Genomic DNA, 27,161 nt, shown 5'->3' with positions numbered 1-27,161 from the left:
CACACAGTCCAGACGGTCAGGTTTGGTCAGTGATGGTCAATCTGTCAACTGTACAGAGCCTGCAGATAAGTCTGAGGTTGACCAAACCGTCAACATTGACCACCTTGACAGCTGCACACGTTCAAACAATATCGATAAGAGAAAACGGGGTTTGGTGTATTCTGAGGGCAAGAGTCCACAAGGAGAATTTGAAGAAATACTGACGACAGACGTTCCCAGTAACTTTCCCCCGAGAACGAAGGCCGCTGACACGCAGTCGATAGACAACAGCCGTTTCATTGACCTGACGGATAACGCCCTCAAAGATGCGCTGAAGAATTGTCTGACAAAGAAATCTATCGTCCAGGTGAAGAGAATGTCTTTATCAGGACTAACCCAGCGACTCAAAGAGACCACACTTCTGTCATCCCCACACGACCCGAGCTCAGCTAGTGAGGGTCAATCTCTCAACAGTACATGGTCAGGAAGTGAGCCTGAGAGCGACCCTCCTGCCAACCCTGACCATCCAAGCGGCCTCAGGAGTTCTAGGAATATTGACAAGAAAAATGGGAGTTTAAGTGATCATGATCACAAGACTACGTCAGAGGCGAAAGAAAAGGTGAGCATTCCTGGTCATGTTCTTCCCAAAGAAAAGAAGGCCTCTTTGTCCCCTAAAGGGAAGCAGAGAAGGAGTGTGTCCAGGGGCCACCCAGAAACCACCAGGAAGGCCTCTTTGTCCCCTAAAGGGAAGCAGAGAAGGAGTGTGTCCAGGGACTGCCCAGGAACGACCAGGAAGCCCTCTTTGGCCCCTAAAGGGAAGCGGAGAAGGAGTGTGTCTAGGGACCGCCCAGGAACCACCAGGAAGGCCTGTGTGAAAGGCCTGAGTGTGAGTCGCTGGAAAGACAAAAGCAACACCAGTACACACGCATTCCAGAGCCGGGCTGCCCTGAGAGGAGGCAGCAAGGCGGGCGACTGCAGCATCACTGAGCTATTGTCCAGCTCCCACAACAAACCTATGGTGAGAGTACCAAACGCATAACGCACACAAAAACATCTCCATCTTGACAAGTAAATCTGCCAATTTCACTTGTTTACATGCAAATGACCATGGCTTGTTCCAAGGACTTTCTCAAAATAAGCTAAATTATCTTGAAATTGAAAGGTTTTTATAGGAAGCATCTTACCAATACAATCAAGTTAAAATGAGGAAAATCTGCTTTTAGCTTCTGTGCCCCAGAAACATGGAACGTTTGGCAATGCACTTTAAAACGAAATTCTTTAGTATCTATTGGTCAGTTTAAATCTTTAACACATTCGGGGCCATTCGATTTCCCCATCTAGCTATAGCACGGCCAGGTTTTCATTACATAGTTTCACTGTGCGTCACATTGTTTGTAGAGCTAAATCTATATTTTATATTATAGCTATGGATACAATACCATGGTCATTTGACAGTAACTATCTTCCGTTCAAGATGATTTTTTTCATGAATACGTTCACGCGTTATCCCATGGTGAATATGAGTATAATTTCGGAATGATCCAGGCTAATTCCTGGGAGGCTGGCTATAGGGCGCAACGTGAATTCTACTAAAACCATTGGCGTTTCGTCCCTGGACACGCTATTATTTTCAAATCAAATGCTAGGTATTATGCAGGGGAGGAAATTAGACCATTTTACTCGCCAAATGTGAGTATTTTTTATGTTTGGCGAGTGATTCACGAAGACCACTCTGACTGTGCAAGATGTGCAAACTGCATTGTAATGTCTCTCTCTCTCTCTCTCTCTCTCCACCTTAAATAAATATTGAATGAATGACGATGTATAAACAACACCATATTCTGTGGGAGAATGGGCATACAATCAGATTAGACCTTGGGCCATATAGCATCTTTTTCTGACCACCATTGTCATTATTTTTAGTACACGGCTGCCTACAGAAAAAGCGGTGCACCCGGCATCTGTTCTCATTGCTCTCCACCTTTTTTGTGCACCTGGACACAAGCCCTTAGAGCTCCATTGTTTCGTATGTTACTGAGGAAGGAGCTTGCTCTGAAACATGCCAGCTATAAATCAGTTGAATGGAAGCCGTCATGCAGTATATGCTAATGTGGGGTTCCATTTGGTAGCGCTAGCCTCAATGCTAACGAGAGGACACAAGGGGGTGGCACAAAGTAGGAAAAAAATGCACTAGCTAGCTAGCATATTTAATAGTCCATGTTCAATCCTTGTCTGTCTGTAGGTGTCTATGGGTAGTTTGCTGCAGGGTTCTGCAGTGATATTTTCCACCCCTGTCCAAGGCCGCATTTCTCAGCGTCTCAACATCTCCTCTTTGCTGGCGGACATCTCACCAAGCAAACACACCTGGAGCCGCCTTAAAGCAGCCCTGTCTGTCCACCGCAAGACTAGAGGTAACACACACACACGCCAACAATAACTAGCATATATCAATTGATAATGTATTGTTGAAACTTCTGTTGGTAAAGGGTAAAACATTTGTTCCTGGCAACCCCTTTTTACCCCCCCCCCCCCCCCCCCTCTCTCAGTGTTCATGACCCCTAAGAGACTTCCTCCACATGTGCTGGACTCTCCTGGAGGGGCGTGTCTTATAGACACCAGTCAAGATCTCTTCACTACACCCATCCGGAAGTCTCTTACCCGAAGCCGGAAGTCACAGCTGGTGCAGAACGCCTCTCTGGTACACACACACGCACACGCACACACACACGCACACACACACACACACACACACACACACACACACACACACACACACACACACACACACACACACACACACACACACACTCACACTGCACATTATTGAGTATTAACATGCATCATAGATTCGTTTGGCTCTCCGACCTCTTACATCAAACCAATTTGCCCAAAACCTAAAGGACACTTGTGTGTGTCTTATCTGTGTGTGTTGAGAGTATTTTGTGCTTCAGAAAGACATGCTACATCTTTCCGATTGTGTCGCTTTGTTCTCTTTGCGGGGTGCTACGCACAAATTGTCTGTAAATTGTCCACGAGTGTCTTTGGTGATTGGCCACATGACTCGTATCGATTCACATGAATGCAGGCCTGTGTCCATCCAGCTGTGTTGGAGGAGGGTCATTCTATTTCCCCAGGGAGAGACACACGTGCCACTGTCACTGCCAAATCACACATGTTGTCACCTGCTTGCTAATTCACCTCTCGCCGTGAATGAACACCTGAATGAGAGTGAATGGTTTCTTTCCTTTCTGACCACTGATGGCTTGTTGAAGTATAGGCTAAATTCTTTCATAACCCATATTTAACCTGGCTAAGTTGAACACATTCTTATTTACAACAACGGCCGGGGGGGGGGAGTAGTTGCAAGGGGGAGGGAGGTGTACCGTGTACACACACACACGGCTGGTCACTGGAGCAGTTGGGCACTTGAGTGGCACTTGTTGAAATCAAGCCCCGCCCTCTTTTCTTGATCCTCCAATCGCAAATGTGGTGACTCATTTCCCCTCCCCTGGCAGAGCGTGTGTGAGGACGACGAGCTGCTGGATGCAGAGAAGGTGTATGCAGAGTGTGGCCAGGAGGGCCTGCTGTCCTGGGAGGAGTGCATTCTCCCTCAGCAGATGAAGCGATGTAAGAAGATTGGAGAGGGAACGTTTGGAGAGGTCTTCTCGACCACTAATGCCTCTGGAGAGACCGTCGCACTCAAGGTATGTATAATATAATATCATCATTCTGTCATTCACAACAATGTACAACTTGTAGAAAAGAGGGTCTAATTATGATTTGACTAATAGAAATTATTTTTTTAAGAAAATCTGTTGAACCTTAAAACAAATCATTGAAATAATAATTTAAAGTCATAAATGTATTAATCTTTCATTTTCTTTTTTTGATAACATTTTTCTCCTATTTTTCTCCCATCACAATTCCATTGTGCCAATTCTTCCCTCCCCTGTCTTGAACGTTGCTCGCATATGCCCCCCACTGGCCGGTTGTAGGGAGGATAGAAGCCTTGCATCACGTGTCCCCTCCGGTACACGATGAGGCAGCCTGTCACATCTTTTCACCTGCCAGCGCGGACTCTCATTGGCGAGGTGTAACGTGTGGGAGGCTCACACTACCCCCGTCATTTCCTGTCTCTGCTGTGCAGGCGTCCCCAACCGACCTGTAGGAGTCGCTGTCCACAACGTCCAGATTACCACCCATCGACTTCCACCCGCTAACTCTGCCAATTGAGTTAGTATGACGGCTGGCCCAAGCCGGAGTCGAACCCGGTGTCTCTTGCGTTGGTGCAATGTCCGCTGCGCCACCCAGCCGCCCCAATGTATTTAAATTTTCTTTTATTAAAATCTGCCTCAGATTATATACATTTTGTTGGGTATAACAGTACTTAGTATGTAGGTGATAGAATGTATTATGGCAGTGTGTGCATGACTATGTAGTATTACTGTTTGAGCGTGTTTGAATATCTTTGAATAAGTGAACAAGAACATCTTTGAACAAGTTTGAATATCCTCCTGTGATGTCATCAGAGGACACTGGATCCTTGTGTTTTTTTCTTTCTTTCTTTTACATTTCTTTTTTTAAGCATTTTTACAGCTTTTATCGTAGATAGGACAGGTAGAGAGGAAAGTTGGGTGAAGATGGGGAGGACATGCAGCATAGGTCCCCGGGCCGGATTCTAACCCCGGACGCTGCAATTACACTGCAAGCGCAGTTATGTGGTTTGCCACCGTGGCGCCCCGGATCCTTGTGTTTTAATTACAGCTCAATGAAACGATGGAGATGAAAAAATAGAGATAACGATTGCAATAGGGGTAATTAGCTGTAAATTGTCCACGAGTGTCTTTGGTGATTGGCCAGAGCGGTCCAGCACCGGTTCGAAATTGATATCACCACGCCATAAATCGATCAATACAGAACGTATAAATTCATGTTGCGTTTCTTTTTCAAATGTAGCCAAGAGTAAAGACCATAACCCTGTCAAAGTGTATAATTTCAGCACTATGTTTGGTTACCAATGATTTTAAGTGTTATTAGTAGGGGTGTAACGGTACACAAAAAACACAGTACGGTACGTACCTCGGTTTTGAAGTCAAGGTTTGGTACGGTTTTCGGTACAGTTGGGGAAAGTTTGGCTTTCCATGTTCCACTCAGGAGTGATGTGGTGTGCAGTAACTAATTGTACTTGTAGGCCTGTCAACGAATATTCTATATTGAAATTAATAATGGACTTGTAAATAAAAAAAAATAAAAAAATATTATTATATTAGATTGTGAAAAAAACAGCCCCCAGTGGGCGGTCGTTAGTGGTTAACATACCGTTGTATTCGTTCGGTACACTACACAGCCGTTCGGTACGGTAAACACTGAAACTTTTTCGGTTCGGTACAGATACGTGTACCTTTACACCCCTAGTTATTTGTGAAATTTTAGTTTATAGAAATCTCAGCACATCAAGTCGGAAAAAGGCACATATTGACGCGAGGACACAGCGCAACCCAACTTGAGTGTAGTCTTTTGAGAGAAGAGACCCAGGGCTTTCGATGGGCTTTCGAATTTCATAAAACTACACTTGATCAAAATCAAGCTTGTTTCTTTCTCTTTTTTTTCGGGATCATATCTGATGGGTGGAACAAACCTGAACGTTAGTGCCATACGTTTCTCTACCTTTCTGTAAACTTTTAGCAAAAAATGGCGTTGGAATCTGATGACAAATGGCGGAGCAATTTACATTATAAAAAAGTAACTGTACTTAAAGTAGATTTCATTCACAGTCTTTGCTGCCCTGTCAGGGGCACCTGGTGGTACTAAATCCAGATTGAACTCTGCCATTGGAAAGGGGAGATTTGGCCCGATCCATAGATGTGTGACTTGGCCATAATAAGGTCATTTATAGGCCTGATATTCTATATCATTATTTCAAATTGTATGTGTCCAGATTCAGTACTGTATCTACAAGATTTTCATGTCTGGTAAATTTTACCATGGTGTTATTCACCGTCAAAGATGAAAAAAAGAAAATGTATATTCTCCTTTGGTTCATTACAATTTACTCAAGCCTAGTAACACACAATATTTCTGACACTGGGAATACATTCCCTGAGATCCATAGATGTCCCTAGATACCAAGAAGATGAAAATGGACCTTGTAGAAGTGGAGCAATATTTAGAGAGACACGAAGATGGATACCAGTTTCCTCTGTGCGTTCAGTAGAAAGCTATCTGGCTGCATGTTAGCCTAGCTTAGCACAATGAATGGAAGCACACATGGGCGGTTAGCCTTCAGGGGAGTTGGACAATGCCTAGGCTAACCGGCCATGTCCGCTTCCATTCATTGTACTAAGCTAGGCTAACATGCAGCCAGATAGCTTTCTACTGAACTCACAGAGAGGAAACTGGTATCTATCTTCTTGTCTCTCTCTGGAGAAGACGATAAGCTAATTTCCCAAAATGTTGGCGTGTTCCTTTAAGAAATTAACACAAGGATTCAGTGGCCTCTGATGACATCACTGGAGGAGATATTCAAACTCATTAAATCTCATTATACAACAGGTAGGTCCGACCACGCATTGTGATTGGTCGAGAGCGTTCTAAGCCGTGAGTATATTCATGATACACTCGCGGTTAAATAACCATGAATATACCACTGCGCTGGCTTTAGAATATTGTAGAAAGTTTCAACTGCCATTCATCAAACGGAAACTGTCAACATTACCTACTCCGGGGCGGTCAGGTGGCGTAGCAGAGATTGTGCTCGTCACCAATGCAAGAGGCTGTGGTCTCGACTCCCGGAGAGTCAGCATTGCCTTGGCTCGGGCTGATCGCTATACTAACTCGTTTGGCTGAGTTAGGGGGAGGGGAGCCGTGGGTGGGTCCTGGGCGTTGTGGACAGCGACCCCTACAGTTCGGTCGGGGCGCCTGCTCAGCAAGGGTAGGATCTGGAGAGAGGTAGTGCGACCTTCCACACGTTACTCTCCCAGTGAGAATCTGTGTGGCCAGGCTGGCTGCCGGCTGGCTGCACATGCGTCGGAGGAAAGCATGCGACAGTCTCCGGCCTCTCGGACCAACAGTAGGGGAAAGTGCGCAACAACCAGGAAGGGGGTTGGGAATTGGCATAACGACTAACAGTGGGATGGGAGAAAAATCAGAAAAAGGCGGGGGGAAAAGATAATAAAAAAAAAAAACATTACCTACTCCGCGGACAACGTTACGTTTGATTTAAGCGTACCCGTTAACCATAAACTAGTGGATATCACCTACATCTACTGTTATTCAGAAAAACAGCATTATTAGACATGCCAATCCAAGACGAGCTGGTCACGCTGGAACGCGAACCAGTGGAATATCAGGAATATTGCCACTCTGTGATGCCTACGCCACTCGAGCTTCGCTCTCGTGGCTGCGGGCGCATCACAGCCCTGGCAATATTCCTTATATTCCACTGGTTCTCGTGTATTATTGCTTAAATAACTGTTACGGTAAACTAAATGAATGAAGTGCACCTTTTTTTTTTTACCTACTTTTTCTCCTTTTTTTCTGTGATTTTTCTCCCATTCCAATTTCCTCTCGTGCCAATTTTCCCTGTCCTGATCGTTGCTCGCATGTGCCCCCCACTGGCCGGTCGTAGTGAGGATAGAAGCCCATCACATGTCCCCTCCGATACATGTGGAGGTAGCCAGTCACTTCTTTTCACCTGCCAGCGTGGACTCTCATTGGCGAGGAGTAACGTGTGGGAGGCTCACACTACCCTTGACATCTCCTGTCTTTGCTGTGCAGGCGCCCTGACCGACCTGTAGGAGTCGCTATTTACAATGACCAGATTAGATTCAGATTCACACAACTTTATTGATCCCGCGTGGGGCAATTCATATTTGCAGCTTCACCAACACGCAACAAAGACAAACAAAACAAATAACAAAACATCTCAACGACAGCACGGCAAATAAAAAGAGAAACACTCCATGTGATACACAATCCAACAGTAAAAGTAAAAACAGACAACCAAGTGCAAAATGCTACTTAAAATGACTACCGTCTGTGTTTAAAAGTCTGATAGCCGAGGGGACAAAAGATTTAGCGTAGCGGTTGGTCCTACTTGGTGGGACGTCATAACGCCGGCCAGAAGGCAACAGTGCAAACCGCTGAGACAGAGCATGGAGGGGTTGATTAATGATGCTCGTCCCCTTCTTGACCACCTGGTCCGTCCAGAGAGAACATAGGTCTCTCTGTTTTACTCCAATTATTTTGGAGCACACTTTCACTATGTACTGTAGGCTGTTCCTATCTTTAATGGACAGGCCACTGAACCAGCAGATAAAAGAAAAAGTTAGGAGGTTTTCAATAAAAGAACTATAAAAAGTGCTCAGGATCTTCGCACTAACATTAAAAGAGTTCAGCTTTCTCAGCAGGTAGATCCTCTGCTGACCTTTTTTAACAATAGACTCTGTATTTAGGTTGAACTTCAGTTTACAGTCAAACACAGTTCCCAGGTATTTGTACGATTCAACAATCTGGACGTCCTCATCGTGAATTACACTAGCTACACTGGCTTGATGATCGGGGTTGTGTCTGAAGTCAATTATCATGTCCTTAGTCTTAGAGACATTGAGGTCCAAGTAATTCTCATCACACCAATTCACAAAGTCGTGAAGTACAGGTCCATGATCAGTTTCGGAGCGCTGCAGTAGGGATACCAGGACAGTGTCATCTGAAAACTTAACCAGATGCCTTTGGTCATGAAGCGATCTGCAGCTGTCCGTGTACATAATAAATAAAGGGGGAGACTAAACGCAACCTTGGGGGGAGCCAGTGTTGGAAATCGACATGTTGGACATCTGCCCATTGACAAAGACTTGCTGGACCCTCTCAGTGAGGACATTTTAAATCAGCATGAGAAGCTGGTGTGGCAGACTAAAATAAGAGTCAAGCCTCTCAATTAAAATGTGGGGCTGCATTTTATTAAAAGCAGAGGAGAAATCTGCAAATAAAAGTCTAGCATGAGCTCCAGGTGTTTCCAGGTGTTTATACACAATGTCCAAGATGAAGAGATTACCACCCATCGACTCCCCTCCCGCTGACTCTGCCAATTGAGTCAGTATGGTGGCCGGCCCAAGCCGGAGGCAACGCTGACAGCCGGATTCGAGACCGGTGTCTTTTGCGTTGGTGACGAGCGCAATGTCTGCTGCGCCACCCAGCCGCCGTGTGAAGTGCACCTTTTAAGTTAAACACTTGTCCTTGTCTTGAAGATCATTCCGGTGGAGGGCGATGACAAGGTGAACGGAGAAGACCAGAAGACCTTCGGAGAGATTCTCCATGAGATCATCATCTCCAAGTAACTACACCACTCGGACAGATCCTATTCCATTCTATACTACTGTATGGAAAATAGTGACACTATTTATCTTAATTACCGATACTCCAGTCCACATATTTTTTTTTACTCAAATTCTCACTTTTTATTGCCTATTGCATACACCTTTTGATTGCTACTGTACCGCTGCTAGTTTGGGGAAATCCTTTCTTCTTTTAATCCCCCCAGTAGTCAGAAAGCACGGGTAATGACCAGGATGAGATTCAAGTTATGCATTGTACTTGCAAACATGTCTGCTGCAGTGGCCATTGCAGCCCTAATGGGAGATATCTGTAGTAAACTCTGTTAGTGCTAGAGCGAAAACCATGGCATCATATGAATCAATCTCTCAATGCCAGGTTAGCTGCAAAGGCGCTAAAAGTTCAGATATGTTGAAGGGAAAATACTGCAATGTTTTATATCCAAAGGTTAGTAATATTTTGTCAGGCAAAATTTAAAGGGGACATGCATTGCTATTCCTAGCACTATTTGGGCAACTTTACACAATTCCTGTGAGTCTATTGAACACATCTGTAAGCTTTTATAAAAAAAATGCATTGTTTTATATTCCTAATCAAGTACTCAAAAGCCACATTTTTCTCACTTTGGATTTCAGGCTGTGTTGGCCTGGCTCCACCCATAAGCACTTTGAGTGACAGTCATCCACACAGTCTGCGACTGGCACAGAGAGAGAGAGACTGAGGGGGATACCAATTAATTTCGCGGCGGGGGGGCATAATCCCACGGGACAATGCATTGGTAACTTGTTTTAAATAACAATATATACCCCTGTGATTATTGTACGGATCGGAATACGGGCGTGCGCGTGGGAGCATGCGCAAAGATATTACAGTGATATGCTGGTGCTCGACTGCGAGGGAGAGAGAGGGACACATGGAGGCACGGAGCACTGTGTAAAGAAACGCTGTGGCTGTGTAAACAAACGCTGCGTGTGTGAGAGAAGACTGGTCCCCTTCTCTATCTCTCTCCCTCGCAGAGTCGCAGTCGAGCACTTTCTCGTTTGAGGAAGTGTCGGGTTACACTATCTGCCTCGCTCTGTTTGAGGAAGTGAAGATTTCCACTCGCTCTGCTGTCGCTGTCTACCATAGAGGGGCGTTAGTTATGCAAATCAGTGCTATATTAACGTCAGCAAAACGGTCAAAATCAGAACAGCTTAGTTGAGTGAGGGAGGATCTCGTGAACTCGAGACTACACTGATGAGTCAATATGGTAATTAGAGACACAGACCCATTGATACTAACTCATATTACTATAAAACCATGCTAAACACAGAAAAAAGCCATTTATAATGCATGTCCCCTTTAAACTCCATGTTTATGTAGGCTAATATTGGCAAGTGAAAACCTAGCTGTCATCAACCAGCTAAGCTAGCCTTTGTGTTTCATTTGTTTATCAAATGCTGTCTAAATATTTGTATCGGATAAATTGTGTATTGAAAAATCCACATCGGTCGACCACTTGTCTGAACATTTTCAAAACAGACTTGCATGGTTCTTCATCTGATGGGTTCATTTAGTGTGAATGTGTTCTACAGGGAGCTGAGCAGCCTGAAAGACAAGCAGCGCAATCAGACTCATGGCTTCATTGGACTAAACGAGTAAGTCCGCTTTCTCTCTCTCCTATTTCTGCTTGTGCTAGAGAGTAAGCTTTCTACAAGTACCCGCCAACTAATATAAGCTAAAGATGATCCTTTATTAATCCTACCGCGCCAACCGAGGCCAATTCAGAGAACGCCACCTGTTTTCTTCCCAGAAGACATCACTGCTGCTTCCTCATTTGAGATTCAAAGTTTGTTGGAACATTGAACTTTACACATTACTTAGTGGAAAGGGTGATGGGGGGATCAGTAACCATAGAATAAATGGGGAGCCACTAGGGGGCAGTAAACACATGAGAACAGTTCATTTAGACGAACATCATGTGACTTACTTCATAAGAGGCATGTCTATGGTGCCTCTGTTCTCCTGTCCTACACTACTACAGGTGTCAGTGACTTGATGTCTGTTTCCCTCCTCAGTCTCCACTGTGTGCGCGGCTGCTACCCTCCAGCCCTGCTGAAGGCCTGGGACGCCTTTGACCGACAGAAGGGCTCTGAGAACGACAGACCAGGTTGGGGAGAGAAAAGCATAATTATACACCTTAATATCCTGTCTTTGCCAACTCAAGTGTTCAGCCCTACTCTTACTCATTCAGTACATATTTCCATAGTAGAATAGTAGCAGTGCAACATTTCCTTGAAGTTGTAGATAACTGTCACCATAGCAACCACAGTGTTACTGGTATTGACGTCGGGGACACCCTCCAGCTACTTCCATCAGCAGCCCACAGAAGATATGCAGACCTCGGAGCTGTGGAGTGGAAGGAGTGGGGTGTAAAATGTCTTATGCCAGTGATTGTACACAGTGGTGCGTTATTGAAATCATCTGGGGTGACACGCGCCACGTGCACGCGCGCTCCCGGCGCGCGCTCCCGCGAATGCGCATTTAATGTACCCTCGCTTGGGCACAGACTAAAGACAGTGCCTAATTGCCTCTACGAATGGAATGTAACACGTCTTCACAACAAGTTAGGTGTGAATGTGTCTGAGAACGTATTTAACACACCTGACGACCGGCGCTATTGATATGCAAATAGCGAGTGAGCTTGCACACCGTGCTACCCCGTCCCATGAACAACGCATGCCTGATTGTACATTAGGCTTGTTATTTGTTTTGCGATGTCTGAGACGGCTTAGAAATGCAATGCCATATTTAACTCGGAATGCCATTCAGCAGATCTCTTTTTAAAAGGAGTTTCTGTTAGCTTTTGGGCACATTATTGATGACGATGTCCAACCAAATAGGCTAAGCTAGGCTACTCTCCATCTGGAGCACTGCTGTTGGAGATGGTGGCTGTGTTTTACTTTGAGTTATTCTGTCTATGTATGACTGATTGACTGATCCCGTCCAATCTTTCGCCGTCGACTAAAGACGCACTTCTTCAACATTCTGAAATGGGAAAAAAAATTACGGTATTGCTGCTGCCTGCTGCCCTGCCATCACACGCCACACCTGTGGCTTATAGCGTTAGCCCCGCCCCCTTCACCTGAGCAAAGCTCCCCACTCACTGAAACAGAAGCATGTATTAATAAAGGTTCAGAATGAATCAAAAACTAAATAAACTTAAATGCGGCTCCTACAGTGGTGTTGTCTTTTTGTATGACGGAACCTCTGGCTCTTGTGGTGTTGTCTCTTTGTATGACGGAACCTCTGGCTCTTGTGGTGTTCTCTCTTTGTATGACTGAACCTCTGGCTCTTGTGTTCTCTCTTTGTATGACTGAACCTCTGGCTCATGTGTTCTGTGTTTATGTATGACTGAACCTCTGGTTCTTGTGTTCTCTTTGTATGACTGAACCTCTGGCTCTTGTGTTCTCTTTGTATGACTGAACCTCTGGCTCTTGTGTTCTGTGTTTATGTATGACTGAACCTCTGGTTCTTGTGTTCTCTTTGTATGACTGAACCTCTGGCTCTTGTGTTCTGTGTTTATGTATGACTGAACCTCTGGTTCTTGTGTTCTCTTTGTATGACTGAACCTCTGGCTCTTGTGTTCTGTGTTTATGACTGAACCTCTGGCTCTTGTGGTGTTGTCTCTTTGTATGACTGAACCTCTGGCTCTTGTTCTCTTTGTATGACTGAACCTCTGGCTCTTGTTCTCTTTGTATGACTGAACCTCTGGCTCTTGTGTTCTCTTTGTATGACTGAACCTCTGGCTCTTGTGGTGTTGTCTCTTTGTATGACTGAACCTCTGGTTCTTGTGTTCTCTTTGTATGACTGAACCTCTGGCTCTTGTGTTCTGTTTGTATGACTGAACCTCTGGCTCTTGTGTTCTCTTTGTATGACTGAACCTCTGGCTCTTGTTCTCTTTGTATGACTGAACCTCTGGCTCTTGTTCTCTTTGTATGACTGAACCTCTGGCTCTTGTTCTCTTTGTATGACTGAACCTCTGGCTCTTGTGTTCTGTTTGTATGACTGAACCTCTGGCTCTTGTGTTCTCTTGTATGACTGAACCTCTGGTTCTTGTGTTCTCTTTGTATGACTGAACCTCTGGCTCTTGTGGTGTTGTCTCTTTGTATGACTGAACCTCTGGTTCTTGTGTTCTCTTTGTATGACTGAACCTCTGGCTCTTGTGTTCTGTTTGTATGACTGAACCTCTGGCTCTTGTGTTCTCTTTGTATGACTGAACCTCTGGCTCTTGTTCTCTTTGTATGACTGAACCTCTGGCTCTTGTTCTCTTTGTATGACTGAACCTCTGGCTCTTGTTCTCTTTGTATGACTGAACCTCTGGCTCTTGTGTTCTGTTTGTATGACTGAACCTCTGGCTCTTGTGTTCTCTTGTATGACTGAACCTCTGGTTCTTGTGGTGTTGTCTCTTTGTATGACTGATCCTCTGGCTCTTGTGTTCTCTTTGTATGACTGAACCTCTGGTTCTTGTGGTGTTGTCTCTTTGTATGACTGATCCTCTGGCTCTTGTTCTCTTTGTATGACTGAACCTCTGGCTCTTGTGTTCTGTTTGTATGACTGAACCTCTGGCTCTTGTGTTCTCTTTGTATGACTGAACCTCTGGCTCTTGTGTTCTCTTTGTATGACTGAACCTCTGGCTCTTGTTCTCTTTGTATGACTGAACCTCTGGCTCTTGTGTTCTGTTTGTATGACTGAACCTCTGGCTCTTGTGTTCTCTTGTATGACTGAACCTCTGGTTCTTGTGGTGTTGTCTCTTTGTATGACTGATCCTCTGGCTCTTGTGTTCTCTTTGTATGACTGAACCTCTGGTTCTTGTGGTGTTGTCTCTTTGTATGACTGATCCTCTGGCTCTTGTTCTCTTTGTATGACTGAACCTCTGGCTCTTGTGTTCTGTTTGTATGACTGAACCTCTGGCTCTTGTGTTCTCTTTGTATGACTGAACCTCTGGCTCTTGTGTTCTCTTTGTATGACTGAACCTCTGGCTCTTGTTCTCTTTGTATGACTGAACCTCTGGCTCTTGTGTTCTGTTTGTATGACTGAACCTCTGGCTCTTGTGTTCTCTTTGTATGACTGAACCTCTGGTTCTTGTGGTGTTGTCTCTTTGTATGACTGATCCTCTGGCTCTTGTTCTCTTTGTATGACTGAACCTCTGGCTCTTGTGTTCTGTTTGTATGACTGAACCTCTGGCTCTTGTGTTCTCTTGTATGACTGAACCTCTGGTTCTTGTGGTGTTGTCTCTTTGTATGACTGATCCTCTGGCTCTTGTGTTCTCTTTGTATGACTGAACCTCTGGTTCTTGTGGTGTTGTCTCTTTGTATGACTGATCCTCTGGCTCTTGTTCTCTTTGTATGACTGAACCTCTGGCTCTTGTGTTCTGTTTGTATGACTGAACCTCTGGCTCTTGTGTTCTCTTTGTATGACTGAACCTCTGGTTCTTGTGGTGTTGTCTCTTTGTATGACTGATCCTCTGGCTCTTGTTCTCTTTGTATGACTGAACCTCTGGCTCTTGTGTTCTGTTTGTATGACTGAACCTCTGGTTCTTGTGGTGTTGTCTCTTTGTATGACTGATCCTCTGGCTCTTGTGTTTATATCCTTTCAGACTTCTTTGAAGAGGAACAGCTGTTTTTGATCATGGAGTTTGAGTTTGGAGGCAGTGACTTGGAAAACAGCAATGGAATGGTAAGATTACAACAACCACGTGCGCACACACACGTTTACAATGCATGCTTTTGTAGAAAGAGAGGCAGTGCTTTGTTTACAATGGCTGCTTGCTGCCCCATAGAGGTCCGAGGCTAGCGATTATTATTGCACAGTTTAAAGCATATTTAACTTAATGTCCTGTTCTGACTCATCCAGCTGGCCTCTCTGATGACGGCCAAGACCATCCTGCACCAGGTCACTGCTGCCATGGCTGTGGCTGAGCAGGCGCTGCGCTTTGAACACAGGTAACACACACACACTAGCACCATGGTAGAATGTATTGAGTTTAGAGTGTCGGTGCTGTGGTCCTGCAGCTGGAATCTGGATGCATCTCCAGTCGAGGCTGCCGAGCAGCTCACTCGAGTCTCGCGAGTCGCGCTGCCTGTCACCTGTCCGAGCGAGGCTGGGGCAGCTGTATGTGTGACGTCAGTCGAGTAGTAGAAAGACCGCCAATATTACTGATACAAGTTGTTTAGCTAGCTAAGAAAAACAAGGAAATGGAGGCAAAAAAAAGAGACTTTGCTCATATAACAGAGACTGGGACAAGAAGTATGGCTGAGATCCGTTTCAGATGATCCCCAAACTGGAGGAGAGGGGGACGTCACGTATAGTTGTTCAGAGGAGCGCCTCTTCAGCAAGTCTGGCCCGACTATTATTGAGAACTGAATCAGAGGGTCGATTTGTTATAATAACAGAATACACAGGGAGTATCGCCGGGACACTGTCCAGAGGGAAGGGGGCAATAGAATCCGGAAGCTAATATCCCCAAAATCGGAGGTGAGTTTAATAAGATTAATAACAAAATGAGCTATATATAGCCTACCGTCTGCGTCGAATATGATATAAAGGCATTTAAATAATAAATACATTTCTTTAATTTTAATTAGCAATAAAAAAATATGTAAATACTCCCCCCCCCCCCCCCCCCATGTGTCCCGCATTGTCCCGCAAAAGCAGTGCTGCTGTCCTGCGACTGAACCATTTTGACCTGGTCACCCTACATGCGGCATTGCTAGTAATGTCTGTGTCTGAGTTCTATCCCATGTGTTCTGCAGGGACCTCCACTGGGGCAACGTGTTGGTAAAAAAAACCAGAGACAAGAAGGTCAGCTTCCTCCTCAACGGGTCAAACCACAGCCTGGAAACCAAAGGGGTGCATGTCCGCATTATCGACTACTCTCTCTCCAGACTAGAAATCGGTCAGTCCCCTTTCCCCGTCACTACTTGTCATGTTTTGTGTCTTGATCATTTCTCGTACATTTGGTTGTTGTTTGTGTCTGATGGATAATAATAATGATAATAATAATACACTTTATTTGTATAGCACCTTTCATACAAGAATTGCTGCTCAAAGTGCTTCACAGCAGTAAAAAAGACATGGGCATAGAATACGCTTAAAATGAGCATTAAAATAGACGGCAGCTAAATAGATAGTCAAAATAAGGCATAGAACATTAAATCACATACTTTTTCATATTAGTATTAGTGATGTCCGATATTATCGGCCTACCGATATGTGATATCGTAAAATATCGGTATCGGTTTTCACAAAAAAATAAATCTTTATTTAAAATTTTTATTTTTTGACATTTATTTAACCTTTATTTACCCAGGCAAGCAAGTAAGAACAGATTCAGATTTTATTTATTGTCAAAAGTATGCATAATGTTGTGTTAATCCCACGACAAGTGATGTAATGTTAATTACCTGAAATTATTCCGTTTTTTGGGGGGGGAAACCCTGCATATATCGGTATCGGTTGATATCGGTATAGGAAATTAAGAGTTGGACAATATCGGTATATCGGTATCGGTAAAAAAGCCAATATCGAGCATCCCTAATTAGGATCTAACATCTTAACTCAATCAGCGCCACGCAGTTGGGCATCGTTTGTACTTAATAGGCCGACGCTCTAAAGTATAGGAATATGTGGCGGTGTTTGCAGGGCTATAACTATATTCTATATTATAGCTATGGATACAATACTATGGCCCATTTGACATCGACTATCTATCGTTCAATATGTGTTAAAAAAAGATTTTTTTCATTCATACATTCCCGTTTTATACCGTGGTGAATATGAGTATAGTTTTAGAGTTACCTGTTACCTATCCACTTCGTGCCTAGTGGCACATAAGGCCTTCACAGAGCGTTTCCACTTCTCCCGGTCAGCTGCCGTTGTTCTTGCTTCAGGCCAACCCTTGCCCGACAAATAAAAATCCGACCGGAGACTTTTGATCGACGCACAGGCCAAAATATAATGTTTCAAAGGGTGCTCGATACTGCCACCTGGGTGGATGCGGCCGGTATTGCACTTTGGCATTCTCAGGATGATTCCCCATGTTAACCCAGATGTCCGTGTGCCTGTAATGAATGGAAATATCGAATAAAATAAATAACGATGAAAACCCGACTATACTCTGGTCTGGCGCTGAACAGTTGGCGAGTTAACCCGACTGTCATCGGGTCCGGCGCTGATTGAGTTAACACATTGACCGCCGGTGGTTGTGCCCATCTCATACCCCTCTCTGCCACCGTTAAAAGCCTATGGAGATGTTTACCTTCTTTGCAGGGCTATAACTTTTTAAATTTGATTGCTATATTGACATTACTATGGCCCATTCAACATCGATTATCTATCGTTCAGGATGTGGGAAAGTTATACTTTTTCATTCATACATTGTTGTGTTAATAAATACCTTTGAGAATATAAGTATGTTTTTAATCTTTTCTGCTGTAATTCCAAAAACGCTAGTTATAGGCCCAAACGCCTATGATAGATTATCGATTGCCGTTTCTTTCCCATACACGCTATATTAAAAAATTCAAATGTATATGATCGGTATACATTATGCTTCATCATGCGTGGAGGAAAGGGGGGGGGGGGGTTGTTTATAATTCCTTGATAATCAGTTACGGCTTTATGTAGTATGGGTGATATATTGATCAGATGGTTTGCAGTGAAATGAATAAACAATCGGGCTGAAAATAACGTGAGATGAGACTGGCGGTGAAAGATCCCAATTATTCGACGTCGATCGCCTAGGTCCATTTCCGGTTTGTATGGCGCAATAAACGCCGAAATCATATCTATTATTAAGTTTAGAAAGCGATCCATATGTACTATAGTGTCTGTCAGGAGTCCCGTAGCGAGATGTGACTGCCGGAGGAATTTCCTCGATGCACCGATGGCACTTCCGGTTTTTGCGAGAGTGTAACTCGCCCGACCATCCACCAGGCGGCGGTATTGAGCTGTTGCAGTCACATCTAGGGTCCCGCTAGGGCATCGGGGGTTGACTGGATGAATTATGAATGCCATGGTGAATTTTTTTTATATTGATCTCAAAGATGCTGTACAGTGATCTTGGCAGACAACGCATGGCGGGCAATAGCGCTGGACAGCGTTTTTGGCGCTGGATGTGTTAACACTTTCACTGCCACACACGAGATATCTCAGGTTTCCGATAGTTATGTTGAAAGCCACTCACGGATTTTATTTTTTATTTTTTTTTATAAAGCGATCTGAAATCATATTGCATCACGCGAGCCTACCCGAGTATACCCGAGTACCGCCGGCGATCATATGTGGAAAAAAGCGCCCCCTATCGTCTCCCAGATGACATAAGGGATTTTGGAATGGACTCAATGAAAATGGATGGGGGAAAAAATCCGGTACTCCACATTTTCCAGTCCACTGATCCAGCCGGGGTTACCACAGTTCATTCTGGAGCCTCTCAGCCCCGCGGAATCATGTGTACTACTGTATCACGTTGGATCCATACACTTATCGATTTTTTCTAATGGTGATCAGGAATTGGAATATACCAGTTGGATACCATCTGATGTCACGTAAGGAATCTATGTTATCAGTGTTAGGATAATCAGACTAATTTTGATGAAGATATAGGCTGTTTTGTGAAATGGGCTCTTTCGGTTTCACTGTAAAAGTCCAAGAGGAAATGAACACGGCGATTATCCGTGTGCGGCCCGAATGTGCTTGCGTGCACATATAATATTGATCATCTAGCGTTTATTTGAAAACGATTAATAAATAGGCAGACGAATATCAACGTTCTGGAATATTCCAGTAAAAGACGATTATCATAGAATGGTCCAGAATGAACTGTTTTTTTATCTCAAAACGGGTGCTTTTCTAAATGCTCTGAAACGGAAATGAGGCGATAAAAAACCAATCTGCCTTGACAGCACTGACTGGAAAAGTAGTCTTTGATAAGCGACGGGCAGATTAGACACATAATAGCCATAATTAGCCATAATTTAAAACATAGATTAGGCGATATTAACGTTACCATTGAAGTGGACCGTGGCATCAAGGGGGTAAAAAGGAAAACCCGGCGTGGCACTCAAAGTGTTAATAGGCCTCTTTGTTTACGTTTTGATAGTCACTGATACACATACAATTGACATACAATGGATGACCAACTTGCGCCATGTACTGTGTGTATTCGACATCCACGGCAGTTAAACTTGCGATGACAAACCTGGTGTGTGTGTGTGTGTACAGATGAGCTGACGGTGTCATGTGACATCTCTGAGGACGAGGAGCTGTTCATGGGCCAGGGAGACTACCAGTTTGACATCTACAGACTGATGAGACGGGAGAACAGGTCAGTGCAGTGCTGTAACCAATCCACCATGGTTTTGTCTGGTTCATCTGTGTGTCATTTGTGACTGTTCTGTTTTGGGGGGATTTTTGTGATGAAAAATGCCATTCTACTATCATCATCATCAGGTGTGGGCTGGGCGATTAATCGATATTAATGATTAATTAATCGATTATATATTCTAATGATTTAGGACGATTTAGAAATCTTTTAATCGATTTTCCAAAAAAATATATATACCGGTGTATATATATATAAAAAAAGAATTTAAGTGAAGATTGGTGAAAGTTAGGTTTGCACTTCAATCCCAATAGGGACATTCATCTTGGTTTGATAATTTTTTTGTGTCAAATAAAAACAAAGGTTATTTGAATGATTTCCTTGGCGTTTCTAGTTTTCAAGAGAAAAAAATCGATTAAAATCGTAAATCGGATATTTTTTTAAATAATCTGGGATTTTATTTTTAGGCCATATCGCCCAGCCCTAATCAGGTGGCTTCTTCGTTCCAAAGGTTGCCTATCACTCTCCAACCCATTCTGTCCCCACTTCTTCTCTCCATCTCTGTGACTCCGCCTCTCACTCCGCTCCACTCACAGACGTCGTCTACCCAGCCTCTTCTTGGTCTTCCACTTCCCCTCTGTCCATCCACCTTCCCCATCACCACCTTCTTGAACATCTCCCCGCTGGATCCTCTCAGCACGTGCCCGCACAACTCCATCTTTCTCTTTTTCAACCTCTCCAGCAGCTGTCCTCCTTGCATACCCGCTCTTCTCAGTACCTCCTCATTCTTGATCTTATCCTTCCATGTTATTTTCAGCATCTTCCTCAGCGTCCACATTTCAAAAGAGTTATCATCCTCTTTGCCTCTTCATTCAGCGTCCATGCCTCTGCTCCATTATGAAAAGACATACTGTACATTTCCAAAATTCTGGTCTTCGTTTTCCAACCTATGTTTCGTCTCAATAATTCTTTATAATAATAATAATACATTTCATTTATAGAGCGCTTCTCAGTAACCCGAAGTCGCTGACTATGGTCCCAGAACGCGCTCTTTGCTCTTTGACATCGAGTATCTATCGTTTCAATTTGTGAAAAAGAAATAATTTTTTCATCCATACATTCCCGTTTTATACCGTGGTGAATATGAGTATAGTTTTAGAGTAATCCTGTCTAATCCCAGAAAATGACGCTATGCAGCAATAACGTGCATTTCACTAAAAACGTGCCATTTCTCGCCTGTATACGCTACTATTTCGAAATCAACTCTATATTATCGGTATTATGTTTCATCATGAATGCATGAAAGGGTGGGGGGAGGGGTCGTTTTTTTATGCTTTGATCGTCACCAACGGAATACGTTACACAGTACACACATACCCTCCGATCACAATGAAGGAATTATTGGAACAACGCAAGACCATATAGCCCTTACCTTGACTAGGATGTAACCCAAAAAGAATATTCCAATTATCTGATCTGATTGATGTCGATCGTGTCCATAACATAATCCACCAAAGAACATGAATCGGGGGTGTTTGATTCTTATAAATCCATGTGTTATAAGCGCTCGCCATGCCCGACTAGTCCACCCGGACCTATTTCATCAACGCACACCCGAATACAGAGAGTTTAAAAGGATGTGCAATACAGGCCGCAACCCACCAGGCGGCGGTATTGGACTTTTGCGATCTCAGACCCATTCCCAATGATAACACATGCTCCCTGGATGGATAATGAAGGGAAATATCGAATAAAAGAAATAACGACCAAAAACCCAGAAATCTCGCGTCTGGCGCCCAACCGCTGGCGAGTTAACCCGACTTATCTCGGGTTTGGCCTCCATTGTGTTAATGTCCATGGTAGCTCTACCACCTTCACTGTTTCAAGGTACATGTACTCCTTCACTTGTTCAAGTTTTACTCCATCCATCTGAATTTTACAAACCGTTCCTGGTGCTTTTTCAACGATCATTACTTTAGTTTTCTTTGTGTTTAGCGACATTCAATAGTTTTTACATTCTACATTTAGCTTATTCATCATGTCCTGTAGATCTTCTTTACATTTACAGATTATAGCGGTGTCATCAGCATATCTTATGTTGGTGATGTTCTCTTCGCCAAGTTTTACTCCTTTCCCTCCTCAGACCTTTTTTCATCAGTGATTCACTGTAAATATTAAAGAGTACAGGGGACAAGATGCATCCTTGTCTTACACCCTTCTCCACTGGGAAGTCTCTTGATTTCTCCTTTCCTTTTTATTGATCTTTTTCCTCCGATTTTCTCCCATCCCAATGTTAGTCGTTATGCCAATTCCCAATCCCCTTCCTGGTCGCTGCGCACTTACCCCCCACAGTCGGTCTGGGAGAGTGGAGGCTATCACGTGCTTCCTCCGACACACGTCTAGCCAATCAACCGCTTCTTTTCACCTGGCAGCGCGGATTCTCACTGAGAGGGCGTAGTGTGTGGAAGGATCACACTATCCCACTTAGATCCTATCCGCGCTTAGCAGGCGCCCCGACCGAACTGTAGGAGTCGCTGTTTACAACGACCCGGACCCACCCCGCCAGCTTCTCCCACCCTCTAATACTGCCAATTGTATTAGTGTGAACGGCCAGCCAAGCTGGTGACAACCCCGGAGCTGTGAGCTGGATTCGAACAGGCGAATCCAGCGTCTCCGGGGTTGGTGACGAACGCAATCTCCGTTACGCCACCTGACCGCCCTCTCCTTTCCTATTCTAATATTAGCCTTCTGCCTCCAGTATAAGTTGGCAATTATTCTTCAGTCAGAAACTGGTATTTCAAATTCTTCCATTGTTCTCATAAATGTTGTATGTTCAACTCTGTCGAAGGCCTTTGTGAAATCGATGAAGCAAATATACAGCTTCTTCTGTTGGTCTATCGATTTTTCTGAGTTGGCAGATTGCATCTCTTGTTCCTTTTCCTTTGCGGAAACCCATTTGGCTATCCGAGAGCTGATGTTCAATTATGGGTTCTATTCTGTTCTTGATGATTTTCAGGAGTACTTTTGATGCATGAGATATCAAACTGATAGTCCTGTGCATGCACTATACAGATGTTTCTGCCAGAGTCCCTAGTTACTATGGCAACCGCTAACTGCAAGAGTGAGTGGCCTTTTGGCAGAGATTGTTCTTGAAGAAAATACTAAACAAACTCACATTCCACCTCAATATGCAGTAAGTCATGATTTTACTCAACATAAAATCATGTCTCATTTAATTATTTGATAGAAATGAGTTTAGTTGTTGCTGCCATCTTCAGTGTTTAGGATATAACCCGGCTTGTGTACACAGACGGACACTGTTTTCTTTTGCCCCAAGCCTGTGTTCATTCCCTACCCTGCTGTGTGTGTGTGTGTGTGTGTGTGTGTGTGTGTGTGTGTGTGTGTGTGTGTGTGTGTGTGTGTGTGTGTGTGTGTGTGTGTGTGTGTGTGTGTGTGTGTGTGTGTGTGTGTGTGTGTGTGTGTGTGTGTGTGTGTGTGTGTGTGTGTGTGTGTGTGTGTGTGTGTGTGTGTGTGTGTGTGTGAGAGATACTGTGAGAGATACAGCACAGTGAGGCTGCGGTTACATTATAGCCAAAACGATTTCGTTTTCATTCGTTTTTCAGAACGCTGTGTATTGGCAGGCAAGTTAGACGTTGTTTTGTCTCGTGAGCACCGAGTGATGTATATACATGTAGTACAATGCCAAAGCAGTAGGTGGCGATGTAGTTCAAACATGAAGGCCATTTTCAACCAATCAGAAGAACAGAACGCGTCACTACACATCCTGCTCAGTCAAAACAGAAATCCGCCATCTTTAAATACCTCGCGTGAGCCATTTAGCAACATAGCATTTATTTTTCAGCAAGAAACAAAGTGCAATAAACAAAAAAGGATACATTCACTGTGTGTTCTGCCTCATTTGTTGATGAAACAATACCAACATCAACACAATTTACCACCAAGAGCGGAGAGTTTAGTCTTACAAAAATATCTCTGATGTTGTTAGCTACATGCTAATGTGATTGGCATATCCCATTTATATAGTTAGCCTAAATTATATAGTTAGCATTTAGGCTATCGTACATTAACGTAGTAACGTTAGTAGAATAAATGGATGAAAACGTTATTTAACAGATTGCAGAATGGGTACAATACAATACGGCTCAATACAAACAATTGTTAAGGGGATGCAGACTGTTGTAGTTTGGAATGATCTAATTAATTATGGCGAAATTAAAAGCAAGTACAAAATCAATCTGACGGTGTCTGGGAGGATGGAGACAAATGGTTATCCATCTGCTCTGTTATAAAGCACATGAATAAGCAATCTGAGGAGGACGCAGCTGATATCCTGTATAGCCTCCCCATATGGCCGGTTGGTGTCGGGAGACAGCAAATTATATTAATTATAGCGCGTTTGCGTTATTGCAAGTGACTCCCAGAAATTGTTCTTATGTTTGGACTAATGGACGGAGTCGAGGTCCAGCCAGGGGAGAATTTGGCGTCGGTGTCTACTACTGCGCATGGGCGTTGGGCATGAACGGCTCCGTATCTGGCTCGCGCAAATTACATGGCACTGTTGTCGGCGAGTTTCCAAAACGAAAACACCCTTTGAGTGTTGCCGCTAGGAAAACGCCTTTTTCCTGCCAAAACAGCGTTTCCCTTTAACTTGGACATGCAAACGAAATAATTCAAAAATGAAACGTTGTAAGTGTAACCATGGCCTGAGAGAGACGGTATGAGAGCGGTATGTGAACGTAAAAGAGAGAGACAGTGAGAAAGGTGAATGTGAAAGAAATGTGTGTGAGATGGAAAGAGAGTGACTGAGACGGTGAGAAAGGCAGTGTGCGAGAGAGAGTGTGACTGTGTGTAAGAGAGGGGGAGACAGTGTGTGTGAGAGAGACAGTGACAGTGTGTGAGAGAGACAGTGACAGTGTGAGAGAGAGTGTGACTGTGTGTGAGAGAGAGGGAGACTGTGTGAGAGAGAGGGAGACTGTGTGTGAGAGAGGGGGAGACGGTGCTGTCTGCATGTGAAAGACGACCTAACCCTTGTTCTGTATGGCTCTTCTTTCCCATAGCAACAACTGGGCAGACTACCAGCCCCACTCCAACGTGCTGTGGCTCCACTACCTGAGCTGCAAGCTGCTGGGTATGAAGTACCGGGGGGCCGTCAAGCACGTGCGAGAGGAGCTCACTTGTTTCCATGACAACGTACTCCAGTACCGCTCTGCCACAGAGGTGCTGCAAAATGCCCTGCTCTTTAAGTGAAAAGTAACTGAAAGTAGATTTTTAGAGAATCGTGTAATAAATTGCCATTTTATTTCAAATTAAATTATTATTTCAAATGAATATTTTATTAAAATATTAGGATATTTTGGCAGAGAAACATATTGACGGAGTTACTGATACTGACATGACATAGCAAGCATCTTGATAATAACAGACACGCTGAAGCTGTGACTAGCTGACATGGACCCAGACACGCTGAAGCTGTGACTAGCTGACATGGACCCAGACACGCTGAAGCTGTGACTAGCTGACATGGACCCAGACACGCTGAAGCTGTGTTTAACTGGTCCACTAGGGTGGTGGTGGGGACAGCTTTCTGTGTGACACACGGTGGTCTACCAGGGTGGTGGGGATAGCTTTCTGTGTGACACACGGTGGTCCACCAGGGTGGTGGGGACAGCTTTCTGCGTGACGCGGTGACCGGGACAGCTTTCTGCGTGACACACGGTGGTCCATCAGGATTCTCGCTCCTCTTACCAGCAGCTGAGCAGAGCGTTGGTTGCATGCATGCTGTGTAATGTGGTGCATGTTGAGCCAGTCAGTGTCTGCCTGAGTCGCTCATAAACCAAGAGTGAGTAATTACCAGCATATCGTCCCATTGTGGATGGTGTTATTTCACATAAAATGTATATTTTGAGCGGCTGATTTATTGAGTTGTGGCAGTCTTGTATTGTTTTGTGGCAACAATTTTGTATTTTACATGCCGCAATTTTGTTGTCCCAATTCCCCCTGCTCAGCATTGGTAGGCCAGGGTACCGCCCACACCATCTTACTGGCTACGGCCATGTGGGGTTCATCACCAGGGTACCGCCCACACCATCTTACTGGCTACGGCCATGTGGGGTTCATCACCAGGGTGCCGCCCCCACACCATCTTATTGTCTGAGCCTCTGAGGTCATGTGGGGTTTATCACCAGGCTGTGAGGTCATCACCAGGCTGTGCTGTGTTCAGGCCACCAGCCTGAAATACAATTCCATTGTGTTTTGCACATATAATACATTTTCCCAATAAAGATGTATCTATTACACCTTCAAAAAATATATATATATTAGGATATTTTTGAAAAATATAGGATGAATACAGACAATTCTAGGGTCTTTTATATTTATTTCAGTTAACTTTGCGTAGAAAAATAGTTCCTAAAGATGTATCGTTGCTATGGAATTTCAAATGGAGTAGGCTATCAACCAGCTTGGCAATGCAAACGAATGACGTATTAGTCTAATTTAACGTATCAACATGACCTACTCTGCAGACAACGTTATGTGTGATTTAACATACCCGTTAACTAAGGTCCAGCACGACCAGCTCGTCTTGGATTGGCATGTCTAATAATGCTGTTTTTCTGAATACCAGTAGATGTAGGCCTGTCCTTTTTATATATCCAGGAGTTTATGGTTAACGGGTACGTTAAATCAAATGTAACGTTGTCCGCGGAGTAGGTAATGTTGACTGTTTCCGTTTGATGAATGGCAGTTGAAACTTTCTACAACATTCTAAAGCCAGCGCAGTGGTATATTCATGGTGATTTAACCGTGAGTGTATCATGAATATACTCACGGCTTAGAACGCTCTCAACCAATCACAATGCGTGGTCGGACCTACCTGTTGTATAATACTAAATAAACGTTTTTTTTATTACAAATGTGCAACTTTTGATTACAGTCCATTATGATGGAAAAGTATTTAGCTTGTTTCACCTGTTTGACTTATCTCATCACTTATTTTGTTTCCAATCAGTAAAAAAAGAAAATAAAAAAAAAAGACCTCAGAGGGTAAAGGATGCCTTAAGGCTCTCGCATTCTAGAACAAGGCGTTATGTGAACGAACCGTTGCTGGCATTCATAGTCCATACCGTACCTGCTCTTTGTCTCCTTTGAGCCGCATATATTAATACATATTAACACAACACTTGTTTTTTATTCGTTGAAATAAAATAGCAATGATTTATTTCTGCATTGCACCCAAAGAGCTTACTTCTCTCATATTTTGCCCACAAATACCTTTGCCAAGATAATCCATCCACTGGACAGGTGTGGCAGAAGTGGTGGTCAACCGATAATGGGTTTTTCAATGAAACACAAGAACATATCTTGTTTTCTTTAGTAAATCTGCACATATTATTTTAATTAATTAAATGGAAATGGAATTATGTGGAGCATATTAAAACCTCTTCCACCCGTGCGGTCCGTCGGCGGA

General features: G+C 43.9%; 1 protein-coding gene across 1 annotated transcript; it reads left to right on the top strand.

Annotated features, from left to right (window-relative positions):
• Positions 1-334: 334 nt before the first annotated feature.
• Positions 335-26,239, top strand: haspin (histone H3 associated protein kinase). The gene is made up of 12 exons (XM_084318697.1): positions 335-997; positions 2,222-2,390; positions 2,526-2,677; positions 3,495-3,683; positions 9,225-9,310; positions 10,884-10,946; positions 11,367-11,458; positions 14,948-15,027; positions 15,205-15,293; positions 16,104-16,246; positions 19,573-19,675; positions 24,751-26,239. The coding sequence occupies exons 1-12, from the start codon at positions 356-358 to the stop codon at positions 24,938-24,940; spliced, it is 1,998 nt and encodes a 665-aa protein (XP_084174823.1). The 5' UTR covers positions 335-355; the 3' UTR covers positions 24,941-26,239.
• Positions 26,240-27,161: the final 922 nt, after the last annotated feature.

This window comes from Notolepis coatsorum (genome assembly GCF_963971535.1).
Source record: "Notolepis coatsorum genome assembly, chromosome: 7".
NCBI lineage: Eukaryota > Metazoa > Chordata > Actinopteri > Aulopiformes > Paralepididae > Notolepis > Notolepis coatsorum.
This window is presented reverse-complemented; position numbering and strand designations above follow the sequence as displayed.

What these genes read in the sequence shown, in the direction of transcription:
- haspin (XM_084318697.1), top strand. Translation starts at nt 356, where the DNA reads ATGTCTTTATCAGGACTAACCCAGCGACTCAAAGAGACCACACTTCTG. An exon ending in TGTCCACCGCAAGACTAGAG is followed by an intron (nt 2,391 to 2,525) that starts GTAACACACACA and finishes CCCCTCTCTCAG; the next exon opens with TGTTCATGACCCCTAAGAGA. An exon ending in GGCTTCATTGGACTAAACGA is followed by an intron (nt 10,947 to 11,366) that starts GTAAGTCCGCTT and finishes TTCCCTCCTCAG; the next exon opens with TCTCCACTGTGTGCGCGGCT.